Genomic DNA, 27041 nt, shown 5'->3' with positions numbered 1-27041 from the left:
ATTCTATATAATGAGTGGGATTGAGGGCCAGGTTTTTCATTTTATTTTTTGCAAATAAATGGTCTAATTATCCCACTATCACTTGTAGCAAACACCATATTTTATCTACTGAATTGTCTCTTCCTATGACAAAAAGAAATGCAAAAAAGCAAAACGGCTGTCTGAGGAGGCATTACAAATAGCTGCGAAGAGAAGGGAAAAGCAAAGGAGAAAAGGAAAGATATACCCATTTGAATGAAGAGTTGCAAAGAATAGCAAGGAAAGAGAAAAAAGCCTTCCTCAGTGATCAGTGCAAAGAAATAGAAGAAAACAATAGAATGGGAAAGACTAGAGATCTCTTGAAGAAAATTAGATATCAAGAGAACAAATCATGCAAAGATGGGCACAATAAAGGACAGAAATGGTATGGACCTAACAGAAGCATAAGATATTAAGATATTAAGAACAGGTGGCAAGAATACACAGAAGAACAATAATACAAAAAAGGTCTTCACAACCCAGACAATCATGATGGTATGATCACCAGAGCCAGACACCCTGGAATGTGAAGTCAAGTGGGCCTTAGGAAGCATCACTACAAGCAAAGCTAGTGGAGGTGATGGAATTCCAGTTGAGCTATTTCAAATCCTGAAAGATGATGCTGTGAAAGTGCTGCACTCAATATCCCAGCAAATTTGGGAAACTTAGCAGTGGCCACAGGACTGGAAAAGGTCAGTTTTCATTCCAATCCCAAAGAAAGGCAATGCCAAAGAATGCTCAAACTACCGCACAATTGTGTTCATCTCACACACTAGTAAAGTAATGCTCAAAATTCTCCAAGCCAGGCTTCAGCAGTAAGTGAACCGTGAATTTCCAGATGTTCAAGCTGGTTTTAGAAAAGGCAGAGGAACCAGAGATCAAATTGCCAACATCCGCTGGATCATGGAAAAAGCAAGAGAGTTCCAGAAAAACATCTATTTCTGCTTTATTGACTATGCCAAAGCCTTTGACTGTGTGGATCACAATACACTGTGGAAAATTCTGAAAGAGATGGGAATACCAGACCACCTGACCTGTCTCTTGAGAAATCTGTATGCAGGTCAGGAAGCAACAGTTAGAACTGGACATGAACAACAGACTGGTTCCAAATAGGAAAAGGAGTACGTCAAGGCTGTATATTGTCACCCTGCTTATTTAACTTATATGCAGAGGATATCATGAGAAATGCTGGGCTGGAAGAAGCACAAGCTGGAATCAAGATTGCCGGGAGAAATATCAATCACCTCAGATATACAGATGACACCACCCTTTTTAAAAGCAAAGAAGAACTAAAGACTCTCTTGATGAAAGTGAAAGAGGAGAGTGAAAAAGCTGGCTTAAAGCTCAACATTCAGAAAACGAAGATCATGGCATCTGGTCTTAAGATCATGGCATAAGATCATGGCACTTCATGGCAAATAGATGGGGAAACAGTGAGAGACTTTATTTTCCGGGGCTCCAAAATCACTGCAGATGGTGACTGCAGCCATGAAGTTAAAAGATGCTTGCTCCTTGGAAGAAAATTTATGACCAAACTAGACAGCATATTCAAAAGCAGAGACATTACTTTGCCAACAAAGGTCCATCTACTCAAAGCTATGGTTTTTCTAGAAGTCATCTATGGATGTGAGAGTTGGAGTATAAAGAAACTTGAGCACTTTAGAATTGATGCTTTTGAACTGTGGTGAAGACTCTTGAGAAGACTCTTGAGAGTCCCTTGGACTGCAAGGAGATTCAATCAGTCCATCCTAAAGGAAATCAGTCCTGAATATTCACTGGAAGGACTGATGTTGAGGCTGAAACTCCCAATACTTTGGCCACCTGATGCAAAGAACTGACTCATTTGAAAAGACCCTGCTGCTGGGAAAGACTGAAGGCGGGAGAGGGGACGACAAGGATGAGGTGGTTGGATGGCATCACAGACTCAGAGGATGTGAGTTTGAGTGGACTCCAGGAGTTGGTGATGGACAGGGAGGCCTGGCGTGCTGTACTCCACGGGGTCGCAAAGTCGGACATGACTGAGCGACTGGACTGAACTGAACTTATGACACAAAGAAAACCTGACCAGACAGACTATTCTGTTCTGTTCTATTGACCTATTAGTTTACCATTTAACCAGTATCACACTGTGATTGTTGTATTTTTACAGCCAGTCTTGAAATTGGATATTGTGAGTCTTCCAAGGTTCTTTCAAGAATACTTTGGTCGTTCTAATTCCTTTATCTTTTCACATACATTTTAGAAACAGCTGACAGACATCAACAGAATATTCTGCTGTAATTCTGACTGAGATTGCACTGAATCTACAAATCAGTTTGGGAGAACTGGTATCTTAACAGTATCAGACTGCAAAAAGCAACATCTGCAAAAGCAGATTTGACTGCTTGCATTTGTTGCATTTGACTCTGCAAAAGCAACATCTCTCCATTTACATAGGCCTTTGATTATTTTCATCAGTATTTTACAGTTTTCAGCATATAGATTCCACAAATACTAGAATTTTAACTAAGTATTTCAATTTGTTTTATGGGGGGGTACTACTATAAATAGTACTGTTAATTTTATACTGTTAGTATTTATATGTTAATTACTAGCATATAGAAATAGTTGATATTTGCATACTGGCCTATCTATAATCTTCTTAACCTCACTTACTAGCTATAGGATTTTGTGGGGGATAGATTCTATGGAATTTTCTATGTAGACAACTGGCATCTATGAATAGACTATTTCTTACCAATCTGCAGGCCTTATTTTTTGCCTAATTGCCTGAATCATGACATTCCAGACCAATGTGGAATGACTGTGACGAAACTGCATACCCTTGCCTTAATCGCAATATTAGAGTTTATTAGTATTCAGTCATTTAAAAGTAAGTGTAATAATTGCATATTTTTTGTAAATGTCTTATATCAGGGAAGGAAGTTCTCTTCTATCCCCAGTTTGTGGATTCTTATTATATACGAATACTGAATTTTTTGAAATGATTCTTCTGTATATTGAGACAATCATGTAGATTTTCTTTAGTCTATTAATATGGAGAACTATTTCTTGATTTTTAAATACTGAACACCCCTGCACTACCAAGGTAAAATCCACTTGGTCATGACAGACTGTCCTAAATATATACAAAAATATATGCACATAAGTATGTTTATATAGTTGACCCTTGAATAACACAGGTTTGAACTACACGGATACTTGGACTCACCTTTTTTCACTGAATACTAGAGTACTACAAGATCCACTACTGGTTCAGTATGTGGATAGACCGTGGCTACAGAGGGCCAACTACGAATGTCCACAAACTGGTGACTGCATGGAGAGCTGCCCCCGACTCCTAGATTGCACAAGGGACTACTGCATTGCTGGAATCACACTGCTAATACTCTGTTGAGAAATCTGCATCTCTGTTCATGAGGGATATTGATCTACAATTTCCTTTCTTGTAATGTCTTTGTCTCACTATGACATAAGGATAATGCTGTCCTCAGGAGCTGGGTGATTCTGGAAGACAATGTTCATAACTGGCAATATTTCTTACCTAAATATCTGTTAGAATTCCCAAGTGAAATCATAGAGGCATAAAGTTTTCTTTATTGTAAATTTTTAACTGAGCTAAAATGTAAATAGATAGGAGTATATTTTTAAATAGATACAGGACTATCCAGGTTATGTATTTGAGTTTTGGTAGTTTGTGTCTTTTAAGGAATGTGTACTTGCTATATGCTCAGTAGTTACAGGCTAAAGGCTATGAACAGACCAAAAAGATAACCTGCTACACAATTCAAGGTCATTATGTGAAAATATCTGCAGATACACTCTCTAAGAACACATTTTTTAGCTCAATGAATAAGTTATATATATAATCCTAGGTAATGAACATAGTAAATAATATTTATCCAATAAGGTGGCTTCAAAAGATATGGTCAGACATAACATGCAGCATTTCTTCCTTGAAGTGACTCAACAACTTGTGGAGGACCTTTAATGCCCAACTAAGAAGTTTGGATTTTTTTTTTATTAACAGACAATACAGAGCCCATAAGAGGGCAAACACTGGGCAACATTATGAAGAATAAAGAAGGAGACTGAGGCTAGAGATGCCACACGAGATCCCACCTCTTCCAAGCCTGTCCTAAAGACTGATGCCAAGTTCATAATTTTAATTTTCATCTTATAAACGCAAGTCAAACTACTTCATAAAACAGCATTTCTGACACTGGCACGCCACTCTCTGTATGGCCCCATCCCAGCTTCTCCATGAGAGCTTCCAGTCTGTCAGACAGCTATCAGTTAAATCCAATATTTGGATTTGCTAGTTGTACTCGAATCTGTTCTTTAGTTTCATTTTTTAAAAAAGCTAAATTCCCAGTTAAAAATAAAACTTTCTGAAATCTCAGTCCTGTGTTTCTCTAAATTTACTGCTTCCACCTGAACATAACATAGAGGAAGTCCCACAGATAAGTTAAATCTCAGCTCCAGGACCTCAGGCAAGCTGTTCAAGTTTCCTGAGTCTCCATTTTTTCATCTACATGATGGAAATGAAGACTTTTATGAAGAAATAATGTCAAAAATAGCATCAGTTATATACTAAATACATTAATAAATGGTAGCTATTATTTTAATTATAGCATAAGTACCAAAATTACTATAATATAAAACCTGTGGAATGCAGGGACAAGACATAAAGAGAAATCCCAAAACATTCTTCTCGATGGAGCAAAGACACTATTTTAAATCATCTTACCTGTCAAAGACACAATTAATGAAATGTTCGTATTATGGAATCTAAACTAAAAGGAACCAACTTCTTTGGGTAAACGGTTGATTTCAAGGTCTAGAGAAGAAAATGTACAAGGTGAACCTGAGCTATCTCATGGTGTCAGAAAGCAAGGAAGGGCCCAAGAACACTGTAGTCAAATGAAAAAGTCATAGGGACCAACCTGACTGACCTCCTCCTAGCCAAAAATAGCATCTAATTAGAATATCCAAAATGTAAATAACTTCAGGAGATGAAAACATATCAATTATATAAAATTCCATTAAGATGAAGTGTTCTACATCGAAAACAAAATTAAACTCACTGGTTAGCTTTGGAGGTTGTGGGGAAAGCAAATTATTATTTTGTAAATCAGTGAAAAAAGGGAAAGAATTAAGCATATTTCCTGGTTTTCCTATCACAATTCTGCAATTCCTAATGAAATACAGGATATAGGCAATGATCACCAATTGGAATTTAAATTATTAGATGAAAAGTCAATGAAGTACTTCTGTAATGGACAAGGCTACCAAAGGTTAAACTCAATGATCAATCTTGACATCATTAGAAGCAAGACAACCAGATCATATGCCTATTCACACGAGGCACTGGGTGCTACACAGCACTGCTAAGTAGCAGCCAAACTGTTAGATCTAAAAAATTATAAGTCTCTATATAGAGAAATAAATTAACCAACACCAGTAGAATGCAATTAGATAAATTCAGAACAGGGAAAATTCTAGAAAAAAAGTCCAGTATCTTGAACAAATAAATCCAGGCCAAAAACAGCAGTATCAATCCAATCAACCAAATCACATATCAACCAGATGCAATACTTGAATCTAATCTGGATCCTGATCTGAACAAATCTATAAACGATGTTTTGGAGACAAGTGGAAAAAACACAGACATGGACAAAATCAAGAAATCAAGGAATTTTGTTAAATATAATAATACATACTATACTATGTTAAAAAGGAAAATCTCCTGTTAGAGACACTTACTAAAGTAAACTGTGAAGAGAATAATACTGACTTCTGTAATTCACTTTAAAACACTCTAGAGTGGTGGTGAAGGAGTGAGAGGGGAACAAAATAAGAATGCTAAGTGTTAGAACTCAGTGACGCATACATGGGGACTCGTTTCACTATTCTGTACTTTCATTTACAGACAAACTATTATTTAACATGCAAATTTATCACAGTACAGAGTTCATCTCCTGAAATAATGAAATTATCTCACCTACTTACACTATTGGACTTTTTCATAGCCTTTTCACAGAAATTCTCCTTCTGTCTCAATTCAATTCTCCTTTTGACCACTACAGAGATAACTGCTTGAGAGAACTCTCTGGACTGTTCAGCTAATTAAGACCACCACCTACCCTGAGCTTGTAGAAGTTTAAGGGTAGCTTCGGCTCTGGCTCTGGCTTCTCTCTGGGATTTAGTTAAAAGTTTCCCCTCTTTTTTCAAGCGTTCTTTCCTTTCCTTTTCTTTTTGCTTTTTCCTTTCTCTTTTTTCTTGTTCCAATCTTTCCTATAAAAGAAGACATAGCAGACAAAACTGTATTAGCTTAACAAATTACAAAATTTAAAAGCAAACACCCCAAATTTCTAACAAAGCTCTTGAGATACATGCAGAGTATTATGTTAGGAACTTCCCAATGAAAGTATTTTAAATGTACACAATGAGTATAATTAGTATCACGTGAGGGTAACGATGCAAAAGCAACTCCTGTCTGTACTCGAGGAAATAAGGCAGGATTTTCTGTACTCATCTTATTATCTATATCTGAACAATAATGTAACTGAACTACCATGCAACTAAGAAAGTTTTACAATTAGAAACCTAGAGATGTGTTATGAGAAGAGGATTTAAGTAAAATGTGTCAATGTCAGCAACTTCACAAAAACATACCTCTTCTTTACGCTTGGCTTCTAACTCTTCAAGCCGTTTTATCCGTTCTTCCTCCTCTCTCTTCTGTCTTTCCTCCTCTTCTTTAAGCTTAGCCAGAGCTTCTTGCATAGCCTTAACTGTGGCTTTGCTAGGTCCTTTCTTCTTTTCTTTCTCCTTTTCTTCCTTTTCTCCTTTCTTTTTCTTCTTATCTTTTTTCTTTTTGTCTCCTTCATTGTCATCTACCAAAAAAAGAGGCAAAGAGTATTTTTAAAAGTCACTTCCTACAACAGAGGTGAGCAAACCCTAGAATCCAGGGACTACAATGGGCCAGCAGCAGACTAAGGTCGTTAGGCATCAAGGCCTCCTGAGCACTTGGGAGGAGCTGGTGCAGCTCAGAACCACCCAGCTGGCTTCCTTAGACGCCTATGATGCTGGTGTTACTCTGAGTTATCCTAAGTGATTCGAGAAGACAGGAAGATGCTGTCAGAAGGGAGAAGATACACTGTACCTAATGCTTCTGTAAGATGGAGATGATAAGAAGCCTACCTTAAGGGGACAGATACTAGGATAAAACACAAAAATACAAATATGTCCCAAGAACTCTTTAGCATTATACTGAAGAATTAAGGATTCTGAAGCTACATTCATGATGGTTCTCCTCAAAGATGTCCAAACAGTAAGAATTTGAGAGGTTTAAAAGCTATGCCAATTTTCCCATTAAAAGTTTTCCAGTCTAAAGGAAAAATTATGTAAATCACTTGATCTTTGTTTTCATTCTGAATAAGAGGGGTAAGTTTAACTAGATAGCTTTTTTTTGTTAACGGGTTCTGGTACAAAAACATGGCTCACTATTGCTTAAAAGACATTAACTAATTTTAGTATATTGCTTTTCCATTTCATTTTCATTTAAAAACCTGAATTAGGTTTTCAACAACAGGAGAGAATTCAGGTATCATCTCACACTGAGTTATCAAAAGGAACAATAAATTTTTCATTAAGCAACTTCCAGTATTCATCAGCAGCAAAAAATTGTTTTCCAAAGTGAAATTCCACAAAAATCCTAGTTTGTGTACAACTCATTTGAAAGATACTTTATACTACATACATGTTTAGCAACAAAAATCAATTTAAAACAAGTACTTAGACTAATTTTTTTTATGCATCTTACAACTCAGTACCCTTATAACCAAGGACAAATAACAAATGACTTTGGAGCATAACAATCAAAATTCAGATTAACTGAAGACTTCCCCAGTGGTCCAGTGTTTAAGAATCTTCCTGCCAATGCAGGGGACAGGGTTCAATCCCTGGCCCAGGAAGAGCCCACATGCTACGAGGCAACTAAACCCATGCTCCACAATCACTGAGCCCAAGCTCCTAGGACCTCCTGTGCTCTGCAACAAGAGAAGCCACCACAATGAGAAGCCCACGCACCACAAGTAAGGGAGTATCCCCTGTTCGTCGCAACTACAGAAAGTCTGTGCATAGCAACGAAAACCCAGCACAGCAAATAAACAAAGGAACTAATTATGAATCCAAGCCTCTGGCCCTTCTGTCAATATTACCACCAACCTTCTGCGCCTGTGGGACCCTCTTTCTCTTCAGAGGCAGGAGCTGCCCCAGAGTCAAGTGTCACTTTGGATTTCAGAGCTTCCTCCTCAGGTTTCCGCTGAGATTCTTTTGGTTTACCCTGATCCTTTTTACCAGACTCCAGCTCTTCTTTTTCTTTCAGCTTCCGAAGTTTTGCCTTTTCTTCATCCCGTTTTTTTCTCTCACGCTCTTTCTTCTCTGCCTTCTTTTGAGCCACTGTCTTAATTTTGAAGGACGAGTCGTCATCTTCATTTCCACTCTCGACAGTAGGACCTGGCTTGTTTTTCTGATTTTTTTTCTGTCCTTTCCTGGATTGCAAAAATTCATCTGATTCATCACCACTTTCACCAGAAGAATGTGCTCTCATACGCTCTTTAATTCTTTTACTGTTATCCTCATCCTCTTCTGATGCATCACGCTTCTTATTTGATTTCTGAGCTTTCCCCTTCGCTTTTTTGGATAGTTTATTAAAATCATCATCATCATCACTCCCAGAGTACGTTTCCACTTTGGGTTTTGCAGTCTTTTTTGACTTTGAATCTTTTTCTTCCAATTCTTCACTATCATTATCTTCAAAACTCTGTTTTTTGCCTTTCTGTCCTTTCTTTTTCTTATCTTGTTTTGAGATGGGTTCATCTTCATTATTTTCTGTTGGCTAAAACATGTCCACTGTTAGAAATATTAACAGCATTATATTTCATTTTTTTTAAATAACTGAAGCTGTTCAAAGTCATGTACTTCATTAAGTACGCATGGAAAAAACTATCAAAAGAATTTTAAACTACGGCTCTTTTACAAGAATATAAAACTCAAGTAAGTCCCAGCAGCTGGCCTAGGACTCAAGCACATCTCACAGTCACTGGAAGTTTTGGAACCCAGTGCTCTGAAGCAGACATTAATCACAGTCCAGCTCACTATCTTCCTCATATGGCATAAAAAACCTACGGGGAAAATTGAAAGAAAAAAATAACTACCCTTCTCTCATTACTCTGAAGCTTATCCAATTTCAAAGGATGGAAAGGAAATAATATAGAAAATGGAGGTAGAGTTGTGAAATGTTGTATTTCCAAATGTACCAATTTTATAAACTGGCAATATAAAGTGAAACAGCTTTAGATTCCCAAATAAAGTATCTTTATATCTGTGAAAGACTTCAAAATTTATTATTGCTTTCCTAGAAACTGTTTTCCCCCTTTGGTATCAGCTAGAAACTTCTAACCAACATAATACATTGCTCAAAAATTTCCAAAGGCAGTGCCTAAAAATGGAGCTAGAAAGAAGCATGAACAAGTAACAGTGATCTGTATTTCACCTTTACCGCAGCAGGTTCTCTGTCAGCTTTGATGCCTTGAGCTTCCCAAGACAATTCTTCCAGTTCTTTCAGGATATCATCTTCACTGGAAACGGGTTAAAATACAGTTTGAGATACTGAATCAGTTTAATAAGTAAATCTAGCACCAAAGCTAAGAAAAATCAAATATATTTAAAATCTACTTACTCAAAGTCTTGTCTTTTTTTCTCCTTTTTCTTTTTCCCCTTTGCCTTTTGAGGTTCTTGCTCCTTGGCAGCACCAGCTCCTTCTATTTCTGCAGCCAAGGCATCAAGATCAATGTCATCCTTGGCACTTAAATGAAAACAAAGGAGACCCAAGTGTTACTCAAGAGAAAAATAATAAATCTACCACATTCACTTACATAAAATTTTCTCTTCATTTTAGCATTTTTCATGCACTGGCAGCCCACTGAAAAAAAATCACTTGACAAGGTCTTTCATGACAACATTGGGTTTTATTTATTCAGACTCTCTCATCTACTTCAATAAAGTGTGAGTTACACTCAAACCCAGAAAGAGTCGTAATGAAGAGCTCCAGGGAGAAAATCTAGGTAATCAAGAAAAGGAAATTCATGCTTGTGTTCAAGTAACCCTAAAGAAGAAAAGGAAATTCACTTTTGTTGATACCAAAGTTTCTTCTGTGTGTGTGAATATCTGAATGGAGTTACTTATAAAATGAAAAGAACTTAAAAGAGAAAAATATTATTACTTGATTATCAGTAAAACCTAAACCTTTGGAAATCTTTGCAGCTTTACTTGGAAAAGTAGAAATTTTAGAGTTGAAAGGAACTTTCATCGAGGGGAAACAAAGATGCAAAAAAGTGTGAATGCTTTCAGCAACTCATGACCACACATCCAAATCTAAATAAATTAGGAATGACTAAGTAAATGAAACACACAGAACAGCCCCCAAATTCAGAACCAAACCTGCTCACCATCTTTTACATTCCTGGTTTCATTTCTCGTTCCATCCCCCAATATCCCCATCTACCAATATCATTTTATTTAGAACAAAACAAACTAAATTCCGTTAAAACCTACAGAAAACAAAGGAGGTCAGTCTGAGACACACAGGTAGAAAAGGTGTATGAATTCAAATAATGATGCAATAAGAAAACAAGGACCTCATGCAACACGGCCTCCACTGGTGGGTGCCTCATTGCAAAGATGCTTCACTTCAACAAAAACAATTCCTAACATGAAACATGTGATTTTAAGATCTGGAGAAGGAAACGACAACTCACTCCAGTATTCTTGCCTAGGAAATCCCATGGAAAGAAGGAACCTGGTGAGCTACAGTCCATGAGATCACAAAGAGTCAAGCACAATTAGCAACTAACCAACAGCAACAAATTTTAAGATTAGGTGACAAGACACTGAGGACACAGAATTTATACTCAAGAAGCTTCAAGGAGAGAGAGAGAGAGAGAAAATGAGTAAATCAGGAACTGCAAAATGAAGGAATTTAATGCCTCTAAGTGACACATTAGAATTGAATGTGTTCCCTTTTGTCCTATATTTTAGACAGTGTATTTGAGGGAGATTATAGAACACAGAACCGCTGTACTGGTGGTAACTTTCCAAAGCACCAAATCAAGAAAGAGAAAGTCAGATACTTCACAGCTGAGGGAAACTCTGACCCGAGTTACTGAAGGAAAAAAGAAGTTAACCAGGCAAAGGAGGCCCATGTATCAGACACAATGAGCGCAAAAACCTAAAGGTAATAACACGCACAGGGCCTCAGGAGGCATCAAAAAAGGGTATCTGAACCAACTGAGAAGCTTTTTTACAGGCTACTGATTTCTTAATCCCACTCAAGATCTAGGGAACCAGAATTTGGGGTGGGAGCTAGGCAATGTATGTTTAGCTATCTTCCCAGGTGACTGCAAGTCAGATTTGACCTGTTTTTCTTTTTTTAATAAATGAAGAAATTGAAGCACAGAGAATTTGTCCAGAATCAGACAAGGCAGAGATGGGATTTGAACCCAGGAAGCTCTGACTCTGAAGTTGAAGATCTTAACCCTGCTGACATAATCAAATTTGCATTTTAGAAAGCTGCCTCTGGTATAAATGACAGGGCAGAATCCCAACTAGTTAAGAAGCAAGAAAAGGTAGGAAGCTTTTACAGTTAACTGGGATGACAAACTCCTGACTTGCAGCACTGGCAGGCAAGATGAAGACATATGAGTCAGGTAAATACTAAGGGATCAATCAGCACCACCAGTGACTAACTGAATGTACACAGAATGGGGAAGGGAAGAATCAAGGCCAAACCTCAGGTCTCATCAGGTAACAGGAACCTCAGCCTGGCCCAGCATCAGCCATCTGGCCCAGCTTGAGATCAACCAGCACTATCTCCAAAGGCAGCCCTGCCAACATTCCACAAAACAGAAGTCTGACAGGGTGAGAAGGGAAGGTGAAGGCGGTTAATACTGAAACTTGGCACCTCACCTCCAAAACTTTGTCAGCCCTCACCTAACTATACTCATCTAATCAAAACAGTTGGCTATACTGCCACAATATTCATTAACAAATAGCTCTAGACTAACAAAACACGGAACTACATCTGTATGCCACTGAGTTTGAAAAGCTGCTTCTGGGTAGTAAGAGAAGTTAACAGTTTCTTAATGCTTTCTGTGTCTCAGGCATTGTGCTGACCAATCACCAGACACACTATTTATTATGCCATTAATCCTCCTTAACAACTCTATTAAAGTAAGCTTCAAGATGATAAATAGTTCATAAAAGGCATCCTGCTAGAAACTCACACACCAGGAACTCAAGCCCAAATCTGACACCAAAACTGTAGTGACTTCCTAGAAAATGGGAAATTCAGTAATCAAGTTTCTGAAAATTATTTGAGAAATCCATATACAACTACAAAATATATCAATGATATAGCAATGCTTAACAGTCTTAATTACCGTGATTTTTAAAGCATTCTTTCAATGTGTACAGAACTTCCTGCCCTTGATTCAAAAGAATGTCGTTAAATGTCAACCCTATTACAACAGGACATGAAAGTGACATATAGTGTCAGTGATTTAACTTGAAACTTTAAATCATACTCTATCTACTATCTACATTTCAGTCCTACTTTTCTACCTATCCATACACACTACAGCTTGAAGATTTTAACGAACTAAGAGTCAAATATAAATCCAGTCATGCTGATAATGAACGCTTTAAAATCTTTAAGGAATCTGTAAGAGTATATTTCCAAAGGTATATCTTTCTGCAGACCACTTTTTCCTTTATCAAAGCTACAATATTCCTACTAGTATTTCCCCTTATAGCTCCTAATCCTTTATTCCAAACTTACTGCAAACTTACAGAAATAAAAGGCAATTTTCCATGGTACTCAATCAAGGCAGTGTTTTCAGAGGCCACACTCCTCTATCAAGACAGAAAAAATGTTATAACTGAATGCCCTTTAAAAAATGAAGCTATTAAGAATACTGCATGTGCAATTCAAGAAACAGCTGAACCACTTTCTGAAGTGGTTTCCCACTTAATATTCACACCAACAATATTGATGTATCTCCATATATACACCAATATCTGCAGTATCTCCATAGAGATATGCATTTTCTCCCACACTCCAGCTTATTATTTAGTATTATGTCTACTGTTCCTTCAAGTTGTTCTAATAGATGTATGGTGATAAAGTCTTCCTTTTCAATTCCTTGAAGGCTAGAGAAGTTAAACATTTTTTCATGTATTTGCCATTCACACATATTCAGTGAAATGTCTCTTCATTTCTTTTACCCATTTTCTAGTTGGAATCATTTTCTTTTAATGTTGAGTTTTCAGACCTCTTTTACATATGGTTTGTTTATATATACTCCCTTCCAATTTGTAGCTTGTCTTTCCATTCACTTAACAGGGTTTTTAACCAGAGCAAAAATTTTGAATTTTCATGAGGTACCATTTATCAAGTTTGTCCTTTATGCTTTTGATGTCATGAAAAAGAACTTTTCACCAGCTCCTAGGTCCTGAAGATTTTTAACTGTGTTGTGTTCCAAACATTGGGTATTTCAATGTTCAATTGATTTTTTGCCTTTGGGTAGCCAACAGCTCCAGCAACATTTCAACTATCCATTCAACACGGAATTGCCTTTGCACCTCTGTCAGAAACCACTCGGCTGTGCTCGTATGGGGCTACTTCTAAGTCTTCCATTCTGCTCTATTTACTGATGTGTCCTTCTCTGACACTACTAAACTGTCATGATTAATGTGGCCATAAATCTTGAAATGGAATGATTCCTTTCATGATCAGAATTGCTTTCTCTATTCTTAATTCCTTTGACTTGTCAAATAAATTTTAGAATATTCTTGGGAAAGTTCACCAAAAAATTCTTCAACTGCATTAACTGTACATGAATTTAAAGAAAACTGACATCTTTACTATGTTGAGTTTCCAACCTGTGAACACAGTATGTCTCAATGTATTTAAATCTTCTTTGATTTTTTCCATCAGTGTATGTATTTAATTTTTAAAGTAATCTGAACTGGTATTTTTAATTTGTTTCCACATCAGTTCAGTTCAGTTCAGTTCAGTCACTCTGTCATGTCTGACTTTTTACAACCCCATGGACTGCAGCACTCCAGGATTACCTTTTCCATCACCAACTCCCAAAGTGTGCTCAAACTCATGTCCATCGAATCAGTGATACCATCCAACCATCTCATCCTCTGTCATCCCCTTCTCCTCCTGCCTTCAATCTTTCCCAGCATCAGGGTCTTTTCCAATGAGTCAGTTCTTTGCATCAGGTGGCCAAAGTGCTGGAGTTTCAGCTTCAGCATCAGTCCTTCCAATGAATATTCAGGACCGATTTCCTTTAGGATTGACTGGTTGGATCTCCTTGCAGTCCAAGGGACTCTCAAGAGTCTTCTCCAACACCACAGTTCAAAAGCATCAATTCTTCGGCACTCAGCTTTCTTTATAGTCCAACTCTCACATCCATACATGAATGACTACTGGAAAAACCATAACTTTGACTAGACGGACCGTTGTCGGCAAAGTAATGTCTCTGCTTTTTAATATGCTGTCTAGGTTGGTCATAGCTTTTCTTCCAAGGAGCAAGTGTCTTTTAATTTCATGGCTGCAGTCACCATCTGCAATGATTTTAGAGCCCCAAAAAATAGTCTCTCACTGTTTCCACTGCTTCCCCATCTATTTGCCATGAAGTGATGGGACCAGATCTTAGTTTTTTGAGTGTTGAGTTTTAAGCCAACTTTTTCACTCTTCTCTTTCACTTTCAACAAGAGGCTCTTTAGTTCTTCACTTTCTGCCATAAGGGTGGTGTCATCTGCATATCTGAGGTTATTGATATTTCTCCCAGCAATCTTGATTCCAGCAGCTTGTGCTTCATCCAGTCCAGCATTTCTCATGATGTACTCTGCATATAAGTTAAATAAGCAGGGTGACAATATACAGTACATTGATGTACTCCTTTCCCAAACTGGAACCAGTCTGTTGTTCCATGTTCAGTTCTAACTGTTGCTTCTTGACCTGCATACAGATTTCTCAGGAGGCAAGTAAAGTGGTCTGGTATTTCCATCTTTAAGAATTTTCCACAGTTTGTTGTGATCCACACAGTATATGTTTATGCATTTATATGTTTATCCACACAGTATATGTTTCCACATACTCATTCCTAATACACAAAAACGTGACTGAATTTTTTATGCTGATCTGGTACTGCAACCACCCACTTACTGAATTCACTTATTAGTTCTTTGCAGTAAGCAAGGAGTTATGATTTGAAGTTAAAAGTACAATTCAGAAAAAAAAAAACTGGACTTCATCAAAATTTAAAATATCTACTGTACAAGAGACCATGTGAAGGGAATGTAAAAAAACAAGCTACAAAGTAGAAGAAAGTATTAGCAAAGTACATATCTGGGCCAGGGGGGAGAGAGGGGAATTAGTATCTAAACTATATAAAGAAATTTCCAAACACATCAGTAAAAATCCAAACAATCCAATTAGGAAATGGACAAAGGGCATGAAAAGATATTTCACTAGAGCATTTACAGATAACAAATAAAGGATGTTTCACATCATGAGCTGTTTGGGAAATCCAAACTAAAACCACGATGTGCTATCACTACACACCATCATAATGTCCTCTCTCCAAACAACAGTGATAACACCCGTGGTGGTTGAGGACACAGAGGACCTGGATCAGTCACACATTGCTGGTGGAAAGGCAAACTGGTACAGCCACTCTGGAAAACAGTCTATCATTTTCCTGTAAAACTAAAAATGTACTTACCATATAATCCAGCAACTGCACTCATGCTCATTTATCCCAGAGTAACAAAAAATATATCTCATGCAGAAACTTGTAGACAAATGTTTGTTGCATAAACAAAAACTGGAAATAACCCATACGTCCTTCAATGGGTGAATGGTTAAATAAACCATGGTTCATCCCCATTCCATGAAATACTACTCAGCAACAAAATGGAATGAACTACTGATACATGTGGGCTTCCTCTGCGGCTCAACTGGTAAAGAATCAGCCTGCAACACGGAAGACCTGGGTTTGATCCCTGGAGAAGGGAACGGCTACTCACTCCAGTATTCTAGCCTGAGAATTCCATGGTCTGTATAGTCCATGGGGTCACAAGGAGCTGGACATGACTGAGCAACTTTCACTTCACTCACTGATACACGCAACAACTTGGATGGCTCTCAAGAAAATCAGACTGACTGGAAAGAAGCTAATTCCCAAAGGTTATATACATATATGACTCCACTCATATGAATTTTTAAAAATAAAAGATTTTATTCAAGTATAGAACAGATTCATCATTACTAGGGGTTAGTAGGGGGAGGTGCACAGAAAGGAGATGATTATGATTACAAATGAAAAACATGAAGGATCCCTGCAGTGATGTTCTGTATTTTGACTACGGCACTGAATTTACAAATCTTCCAATGTGATAATACCGTGTAACACTAAACACAAGCATACACACGTGTGCTAGTACAAGTGAAACTGGGAAAATCTGAATATGATCAGTGAACTGTACCAGCGTCAATATTCGGGTTGTGATACTGTACAGTTTTGCAAGATGTTATTAGAGGAAACTGATTAAAAGATACAGGAGTCTATTAATTCTTACAACCACATATGAATTGGCAATAATCTTAAAAGTTTAATTAGCAAAACTAAACAGTTTAAATAAGAAGGCAAACCTTATACTGAGAAAAAGATTTTGCAATAATATATCTAATGAAAGATTTGTCTATAACATATTAAATTTCTACAGCTCAACATTAAAGAACACAATTTTTAAATAGGCAAATGATTTCAACACTTAACCAAATGAGATATGACAATGACAAACACATGACAAGATGGTCAGTACCATTAACTAAATGTAAGTCAAACCACAATGATATGCCACTCCACAACCGCCAGAACGACTAAAAGGACTGATAATACTGTGTTGAGAGAAGATGTGGAGCAACTGGAACACACCCCTAGAGGGAATGCAAAAATGGCACAGTCACTTTGGAAAAGAATTTGGCGGTTTCAAGTGAAACATACACACTTACCATAAGACCCAGCAATCCCACTCCTAGGTATTTATCTAAGAGAAACAAAAACATATGTCCATACAAGGACCTGTACTCAAATGTCCACAGCAGCTTTAGTCATAATCACAAGAAGCTGCAATAAAAACTAAATATCCAGCTGCCCTTCCCTGGTGGCTCAGATGGTAAAGAATCTGCCTACTATTCGAGAGACCTGGGTTCAGTCCCTGGGTTGGGAAGATCCCCTGGAGGAGGGCATAGCAAACCCACTTGCCTGGAGAATCCCCATGGACAAAGGAGCCTGCTGGACTCCTTTCATGGGGTCCAGAGTCAGACATGACTGAGCAACTAGGCATGGCACGGCACCCACATAATAGAATACTACTCAATAATAAAAATAAAGAATTCATATTATACACACCAACATAGAGGAATCTGAAAAGTATTACTTTAAAAGAAACCCAGCCAGTCAATAAAGGCTACATCCTCTATGATTCTATTTACATGAATTTCTAGAAAAGGGAAAATTACAATAACCACCCCCCCCAAAAAAAAAACTACAGTTATTTTTGGCCTGAAAGGATTGCCTACAAAGGGTCATGAACTTCTAGGGCTAATGGAAATATAAAATATCAGCCAGGGAATATTCCCAACCCTGGGATTGAACCCAGGTCTCCCACATGGCAGGCAGATTCTTTACTGTCTGAGCCGCCAGGGAAGCCCTGGTGAAAGAAGCACAACTGTATAATTTGCCAAAGCTTATTGACGCCACACTTGAAATTTGTGTATTTGTTGTCAATTATACCTCAAAGAGAATTTAAATCTCTAGGGATACTATAAAAGTAGTTGAGAGGTTACAGAATGGATTTATCAATTTACTGAAAACAGTGAAGTTAAAATTATATGTATCTAATATATCACTTTATTCATTTTTACAAGTTATAAAAATAAGAATTAACATATAATATTTTTATAATACCTTAATCTCTACTAACACAATGTAATATGTAACCGAAATGATATTACTGCGGAGTCTTTTAAAAACATGGTTATTTATTAAGTGTATGTAAAAGCATGTGATCAACTTCAGTGCTTGGCTTTTTGGAATAATCAAAAAATACATATAAAAATTTAAAATGAGACACTTCACTTCGAGATCAATACACCAAAGCCTTTTAATTACATACAATATAACCCCACCCAAAAAAGTTCCCTGTGAAGAGGTAAAATTAACTTATTTACAAATCTCTCAACTTTGAACTTGGCAAATTCCATTTATTAATGACAGGCATGTTCCACTAAAAAGTTGTCTGCATTAGACAAGAACACAGAAAATCCAATCCCCTCCCAAATTAGTCCACAATTCAAAATCTCCCAGCTCCCAAGGATTCTCTCCTACTACAATACCTTTTCTCCAGCGCCTCTTTATTTTACCCTCTGTGGAGGTCTTACAACCTGGCCCATGATTTCTCCACCATTCTAAGAAATGGGGGTCTATGCCCCTCCCTTTTAATACAAGATTGTATGTTTGCTCAACTGAATATGGCAGAAATGATGCTACAATTTCTGAGCCCAGGCCTTCTACTTCCTGGCTCTTGAGATATCTGCTGCCAAGCTAGTAAGGATGTCCAGACCACCTAGAGAGGTCAAGGACAGGTGTTCAGGCTGACATCCCAACCAACAGTTACCATCGACCTCCAGAAGGAAGTGATGGCCAGTGAGGGGACTGTCCAGTGACTCCATCTCAGTCATCGTTTACCTGCAACCACATGGAGACCTCCGAGCAAGGCCCATTTGAGCCCAGTCAACCCTCAGAACCAAGAGAGACGATTATTTTCAGTGTTTTAAACCACTAAGTATGGGAATGACTTGTTAGGATATGATAATAACTGAAGCACTCATGTGTTTCTTTCTGTTCCTAATAGGATACCAGGGCCTATAAGTAGAAAGCAGAGTGATGGAAGAAGGTAAAATCCAAACCACAACAGGCCTCCTCTCCCCACCCACAACTTGACCCTCCCCAACCCCAGTGGAAAGAAAAAAAAAAAAAAAGTTCACAATCCGTAAGTACTGAGGGCAGGCATAGTGGTCACTAACCCTTCTCACTTTACTTTGGCTTCTGCTCCTCCCCTTAAACCAGCTTACGAAGAAGAGCAAACAAGACAGAAACCATAAGGACTCCCTTCTTCACTCCGAACTATCTCACCGGTGCCAGGACCAATAAGGAAAACAGCGAAATCTAGTCCTGCCTTCTCCATAAGACACCTTTCAGCATTTCTTTTCCTCCAACATCCATCTCTTCTTATCTCAACACCTGTCAAGCACTCCTTGACAACAGTTAGATATACAAACAGGAAACACAAAGATAAAACAAGAAAGAGTCCAACAGTAATTGCTCCTCACTAGCTCTCGCCACTTGCACAACCACCGAACCCAACACTCTCCACTTCCTCAATGGAGTTCTATCTTAGGTACAGCTCATTAATAAATTCAGAAGTACCTAATCATGTCTTAGAGAAAAACGAAAAGCCCCTCCAACCTTAAAGTTTCCTTATGAACTGAGTCTTGATGCCCTTCAAAGGGCTATGAAACCATAGCGTCACACAATGCAAGCAAACAGAATGCATCTTGCTACCTCTCACAAAATGCAGCCTAATTCTCCACTTTCTAAATGCCTCATAACTGAAGTACTAAGAACACAAAAGCAAAAGCAAGTACAAGCACCAAATTCACACATTATTATGGATTCCAATGTGTCCAACTATAAAATCAGTTTAGGGCAGCTTTTTCAATCGGAAATGAGGACCCTCAAAGGAGGGTTGGGTAGGATGGGTTCAGTTCAGTTCAATTCAGTCGCTCAGTCATGTCCGACTCTTTGCCACCCCATGAATCGCAGCACGCCAGGCCTCCCTGTCCATCACCAACTCCTGGAGTTCACTCAGACTCACATCCATCGAGTCAGTGATGCCATCCAGCCATCTCGTCCTGTGTCGTCCCCTTCTCCTCCTGCCCCCAATCCCTCCCAGCATCAGAGTCTTTTCCAATGAGTCAACTCTTCGCATGAGATGGCCAAAGTACTGGAGTTTCAGCTTCAGCATCATTCCCTCCAAAGAAATCCCAGGGCTGATCTCCTTCAGAATGGACTGGTTGGATCTCCTGCAGTCCAAGGGACTCTCAAAGAGTCTTCTCCAACACCACAGTTCAAAAGCATCAATTCTTTGGCGCTCAGCTTTCTTTACAGTCCAACTCTCACATCCATACATGACCACAGGAAAAACCATAGCCTTGACTAGACGAACCTTTGTTGGCAAAGTAATGTCTCTGCTTTTGAATATGCTATCTAGGTTGGTCATAACTTTCCTTCCAAGGAGTAAGCGTCTTTTAATTTCATGGCTGCAGTCACCATCTGCAGTCATTTTGGAGCCCAGAAAAATAAAGTCTGACACTGTTTCCACTGTTTCCCCATCTATTTCCCATGAAGTGATGGGACCGGATGCCATGATCTTCGTTTTCTGAATGTTGAGCTTTAAGCCAACTTTTTCACTCTCCACTTTCACTTTCATCAAGAGGCTTTTTAGTTCCTCTTCACTTTCTGCCATAAGGGTGGTGTCATCTGCATATCTGAGGTTATTGCTATTTCTCCCGGCAATCTTGATTCCAACTTGTGTTTCTTCCGGTCCAGCGTTTCTCATGATGTACTCTGCATATAAGTTAAATAAGCAGGGTGACAATATACAGCCTTGAAGTACTCCTTTTCCTATTTGGAACCAGTCTGTTGTGGCGAAATGCAGGGTTGTGGATAATTTCAGAAATCTGAAAATTCTCCCCAGTGACTTTTACCTGTTTAATTGAACACTCCATGAATTATATGGATTGCCACTTTATCACAGTTTACTGTCACAGAACATCAACCAAGGCTTTTGTTTACAAATCTCCACTAAGTTGTTTCACATTAATGTAAAAGATCAGATGCAAACTGATGGAAATTAAACATTTTTCCCAAGACACTGCTATAAAGCAAAGCTGAAAGTCATTATTTCATACTGAAAAAGATATCAGAAAAATTGAGCCTTTACTAGCATAGGCATGCTGAACTCAAGTTTAGGTTTTGAAGTTTTGCCATCATAGGAAGCAATACATTCACAATAAAATGGTCATTCAGATCCTGCCACTCAAAGAACAAATCCAGGATAAGCAGCATTAGGATCAGCTTGTTGGAAATGCCAAATCTCAGGTCTCACTCAAGACTTACTGAATCAAAATCTCCATTTTAACAAGACCTACAGGTGAGTCACATGCACATTAAAACATGAGCACTGGTTTAGAATCAACAAAAGTATCATTCTTCACATTGATGCTGCAAATCTGAATGTCAAAAACTTTTATCTTTGTTTCTATCTGATAAGAGTACTTACAATTTCAAACTGCATCAGAATTTATACTTAGTTTTGGGCTTGAAGAGATATATATATATATAAAAGCAGGGCTGGTAATTTAAGTCGACATTCTCAATTAACACCTTAAGGACACAACTTATGTTCAAAATTAATTGACTGAATTGAATACTTTCAGCATTCACAGATAGCAAACTCAATCTCTTTGTAAAAGAACTCTAGTCCTTAATCACTGTTAGAAGATTATTCTCACCTGGCATAATCAAATACTAATAAAATTTGGATGCAGATAACTACTTTCAGGAGACAGAGCTTCTCACGTGCTGAGCACCACCATCATTAGAATGGTCTGCACTGAGTACAGACAACAGCGAAGCAACCCAAGAGCTCCTCCCTGTATTACGCCTATTTTCTGAATTACAATGCAAGCTTCGCTGAGAACAGAAAATGTCTTTCTGTATGCTCAATTCATCTCCCTACCTTTTACAACTAGCATCCAGCAGGGAATGTAACATATTCCTAACAGACACACTATTAAAGAAAAAAACCCTATTCTGGAATGGCAACCACAATTTGCATACCACAGGCAAGCCTCACCAGTTTCATCACTTCAGCTTAATAAAAACCTTGTTTACCACTGTAACAACTACTGTATTTTGATCACTGTAAAACTTCAAAATTGAATTTTCTGAGACAACGGATTCAAACAACAGTTTAAAAATCCCACTGAGAGAAAACCACAATATTTCATTTATCTAACACAGACAGGATTCTCTGTATATGAATTTTTCACATGAATGAAAACATACCATTCTTTAAAAATTATATTTAAGATGTAAAGCTTTCTTATAAGTATATAATTTCTTACAATTATATAACCTACTGAAATATTTACACATCTGGGGTTATTTCAATATAATGGGGAGAGGGAGGAGGCGAGCGAGTAGAATGTAGATGAAACGAGGTAATCTGTGAATCAATAATATTTGAATGTGAGTGGTGGACAGTGTGTTTAAACTGTTCTACTTCTGTATACAGTTGAAATTTTTGATTTAAGAAAATTTACCTTACAGCAACCAAAACAATGTGGTAAGTTATTGGGATAACCATAAAAAACAAAACATTAGTCCAGAAATAACCCATTTATCCGTGGTCACTGATGTGACAGTGCCAAAATCAGTAACTAGGGGAAGAAACAGTCTCAACAAACAGTGCTGGGACTAGACTGCCACACATAAAAGAATAAAGCTGGACCCCTGCCTCACACTACATAGAAACACTAACTCAAAATGGGGTATAACCTAAATGTTAGTGCTAAAATAACAAAACTCATGAAAACGTATAGGTTCTTCATGACCTGGCATGACTCAGCAGTAGATTCCTTGATACACAAGGAATACCCAAAGCACAAGCAACAAAAACTAGATTTTATTAAAAATTTTAAAATTTTTGTAAAAATGACATTCTATCAAGACAGTCAAAAGACAATCCACACAATGGGAGATGTATTTACAAATCCGTTAAAGATCAAGCATCCTGAAATAACTCACAGCCTGAGAGAAACAAGCCAATTTAAAAATGAGTAGGAACTTCCCTGATGATCCAGTGGTTAAGAATCCACCTTGCAATTCAAGGGATGCAGGTTTGAGTCCTAGTCTGAGAACTAAAATTCCCATATGCCCCGGGGCAACTAAGCCCACATGCCTCATCTTGCAGATGCCCACGCTGCACAGCTAAGATTGAACAACAGCCAAATAAATCTTTTTTTAAAAAATGAGTAAAGGATTTGCACAGACGTTTGTCCAAAGATATACAAATGGCCGGGCTTCCCTGGTGGCCTGGCAGTAAACAATCTACCTGCCAAAGAAGGAGACCTGGGTTTGATCCCTGGGTCAGGAAGATCCTCTGAAGAAGGAAATGGCAACCCACTTCAGTATTCTTGCCTCAGAAATCCCACGGACAGAGGAGCCTATCGAGCTACAGTCCATGGGGTCGCAAACAGTTGGACACAACTTAGCGATTAACCAACAACAATACAAATGACCAATGAATACATAAAAGATGTTCAACATCATTAGTAACCACGGAAATGCCAATTAAACCACAATGGGACACCACTTTACAACTGCAAGGATGGCTATTAATAATAACAAAAAAGGAACAGAACTGCTGGCAACGAAATCAAAACCCTTGTACGTTCTGGTGGTAATGTAAAACGGTGCAGCTGCGGTGGGAAAGTTTGGTGGTTCCTCAAGAAGGTAAGCCCTGAGCGATCTACCAACTCCACTCCCTGGTGTATACCACACTCAAAAGAACGGAAAACCGGGACTCAAAAAAAAAACCACATACAAATGTTCAGAGCAGCAGGATTTTACCGGGGTCTCCTGCATTGTAGGTGGATTCTTTACCCTGAGCTACCAGGGAAACCCTCAACAGCCAAAAGGTAGAAACAATCTACCTTTTTACAGGTTTACAGGGCTTTAGATACATATGCAAGGCAAAATTTTAAGTCAAATCACTTTAAAAAAATAGAAACAGCACGTTTAAATTCTAATCCAAGATAAGAGAGGGTAAAAATAGAAACAAAAAACTGCAGACTTGGCACAAATAAAAAACAAAACAGGATGGCTGAAATAAGATCATATATATCATTAATCGGGCTTCCCTTGTGGCTCAGATGGTAAAGAATCTGCCTGCAATGCAGGAGACCCATTTTCAATCCCTGGGTCAGGAAGATCCCCTGGAGAAGGGAATGGCTACCCACTCCAGTATTCTTGCCCGGAGAATTCCATGGATAGAGGCGCCTGGTGGGCTACAGTCCATGGGGTTCCAAAGAGTTGAACATGACTGAGCCACTAACACAGATGTATGCTGCTAAGTCGCTTCAGTCATGTCCGACTCTGTGCAACCCCAGAGATGGCAGCCCACCAGGCTCCCCCGTCCCTGGGATTCTCCAGGAAAGAACACTGGAGTGGGTTGCCATTTCCTTCTCTGATGCACAAAAGTGAAAAGTCAAAGTGAAGTCGCTCAGTCGTGTGCGACCCTCAATGATCCCATAGACTGCAGCCTACCGGGCTCCTCCGTCCATGGGATTTTCCAGGCAAGAATACTGGAGTGGGGTGCCACTGCCTTCTCTGAACACGGATGTATAACAAGCAAATTATAAGTAACTCAGAGATATTATCAAATTAATAAAAATTCAATTCTATGAAGTTTATCCAAAGAACTCAAACAAGTACATAGAAAGGTTAAAAGTAAAAAAAAAAAAAAGAAAAAAAAATGAAATTCTCAATAAAACACTAGCAAACCAAATTTAAAAACATATAAAAAGGATCACACACCATGACCAAGTGGGATCTATCCCAGGATTGCAAGTTGGTTCAACACATGAAATCTGATTAATGTAATCCATCATGTATAAATAGGGTAATAGACCAAAACCACATAATCATCGCACAGATGAAGAAATATCATTTTACAAAATGCAACAGCCATTCATTGGAAAAACTGAAAGCCTTCCCCTCCCAAGATCAGAAACAAGACAAGGATGTCCATTCCCCCGATTCTACCCAACACTGGACAGCAGGATCTAGCCAGAGAACTATAAACCATTTAGACAGGAAAAGAACGGAAAACAAAGAGAAAACTGTCTGGACTTGTAGCCGACATGACCATGTACACAGAAAATACAGAGGAATCGACAATGATTATTTACTTGCTCAGCAGTGTTCAACTCTTTGATACACTATGGACTATATAGCCCGCCAGGCTCCTTGGTCCATGGGATTTTCCAGGCAAGAATACTGGAAGGAATGTCATCCCCTTCTCCAGGAGATCTTCCCCACCCAGGGATCAAATCTGGGTCTCCTGCATTAGCAGGTGGATTCCTTACCACTGAGCCACCAGGGAAATCCATATATACAACAAACATTCAAGCTATTAATAATACAGGACGTTCAGTAAGAACAACAGACCGATATATAAAAATCAACTGTATTTAAACTGTGCAATAAACAATCTGGAAATGAAATTTAAAAATAATCCCATTTATGACAGCAAAAAAAAAATTAAATGTCTCAATAATTTTTAAAAAGAGTTGCACTTGTTATACACTGAAAACTAAAAAAAAAAAAAAAATCACTGGAAAAAACCTGAAGACCTAAATAAATGGAAATACATTTCATGTTCATGGATTTGAAGGCATAACATTGGCAATACTCCCAAAATCAATCTACAGAAGAAATCCTATCTCAATTGAGATCCCAGCTGCCTTTTCTTTTTTTGGGAGGTGGGGGGAGGGCAGTAATTGAGAATCTAACCATAAAATCAGTATAGAAATGCAAGGAACCCAGAATAGCCAAAACCAGCTCCAAAAGGAACAAAGAGAAATCATACTTTCCAAATTCAATACTAAAGCTGTAGTAATCAAAACAGTAAGGACAGACCTGGACCAATGGAACAGAACTGAGTCCAGAAATAAAACACTACATACACAGTCAACTGATCTGAACAAGGAAATAGAGAATGATCTTTTAAAAAAAAAAGGGGGGGCTCTGACAACTGAATGTCCACGTGCGAAGAAGGAACCTGGATCCCTGTTGCTGCTGTTAAGTTGCTTCAGTCATGTTCAACTCTTTGCAACCCTATGGACTGTAGCCCACCAGGCTTTTCTGTCCATGGTATTTCCAGGCAAGAATACTGGAGTGAGTTGTCATTTCCTCCTCCAGGGGATTTTCCCAATCCAGGGATCGAAACCAGGCCTCCTGCATTACGATTCTTTACTGCTGATTTCAGACAACAGAAAAAAAATTAACCACAGATGGCTCAAAGATCTAAATGTAAGAACTAAAACTATACAGCATAGTAAAATTTCATGACCTTAGATTTGGTGATAATTTCTTAGATCTGACACCAAAAGCACAAGCAACTAAAGAAAAAACAGATAAACCAGAATTCATCAAAATTAGAAACTTTTGTGCTACAAATACCACCACCAAGAAACTGAAACAACTTCCTATGGGAGAAAAATAAGGATAATGCACAGAATGAGAGAAAATATTTGCAAACCGTATGTGATAAAGTGGTTTTCCTAAAATATATAAAGAACTCTTATTCCTCAATAATAAAGAACTCAATCTCTCCGTGATAACTCCTCTTTGCACAAAATGTTCAAAATATTTTAAAAGATTAGCTAATTCATGTCAATGTATGGCAAAACTCACAATACTGTAAACTAATTAGCCTCCACTTAAAATACATTAATAAAAAAAGATTATTTCTATACTCTAAAAAAAATAAAAATAAATAAAATAAAATGAGCAAAGGATCTGAACAGATAGTTCTCCAAACAAGATATACAAACACAAGTCTAATAAACATAAGATACTCAACACCTTAAGCCATCATGAAGTGCAAACCAAAAGCCACAATAAGATACCACTTCACACCAACTAGAATGGCTATCATCAAAAAGTCAGATGATAATAAGTGTTGACAAA

General features: G+C 38.1%; 1 protein-coding gene across 1 annotated transcript in view; it reads right to left on the bottom strand.

Moving 5' to 3' along the window:
* Window positions 1–27041, bottom strand: part of EIF5B (eukaryotic translation initiation factor 5B) — a 76123-nt gene that overhangs the window by 37625 nt on the left and 11457 nt on the right. The window contains exons 2-6 of the mRNA XM_055539438.1: window positions 9764–9889; window positions 9578–9662; window positions 8248–8920; window positions 6697–6914; window positions 6165–6315 (exon numbers count right to left, since the gene is read on the bottom strand). Of these exons, the coding sequence (XP_055395413.1) occupies window positions 6165–6315; window positions 6697–6914; window positions 8248–8920; window positions 9578–9662; window positions 9764–9889 (1253 nt within the window). The remainder of the gene's footprint in view (window positions 1–6164; window positions 6316–6696; window positions 6915–8247; window positions 8921–9577; window positions 9663–9763; window positions 9890–27041) is intronic.

The sequence above is a fragment of the Bubalus kerabau genome, chromosome 11 (genome assembly GCF_029407905.1).
Source record: "Bubalus kerabau isolate K-KA32 ecotype Philippines breed swamp buffalo chromosome 11, PCC_UOA_SB_1v2, whole genome shotgun sequence".
Classification (NCBI taxonomy): domain Eukaryota; kingdom Metazoa; phylum Chordata; class Mammalia; order Artiodactyla; family Bovidae; genus Bubalus; species Bubalus kerabau.
This window is presented reverse-complemented; position numbering and strand designations above follow the sequence as displayed.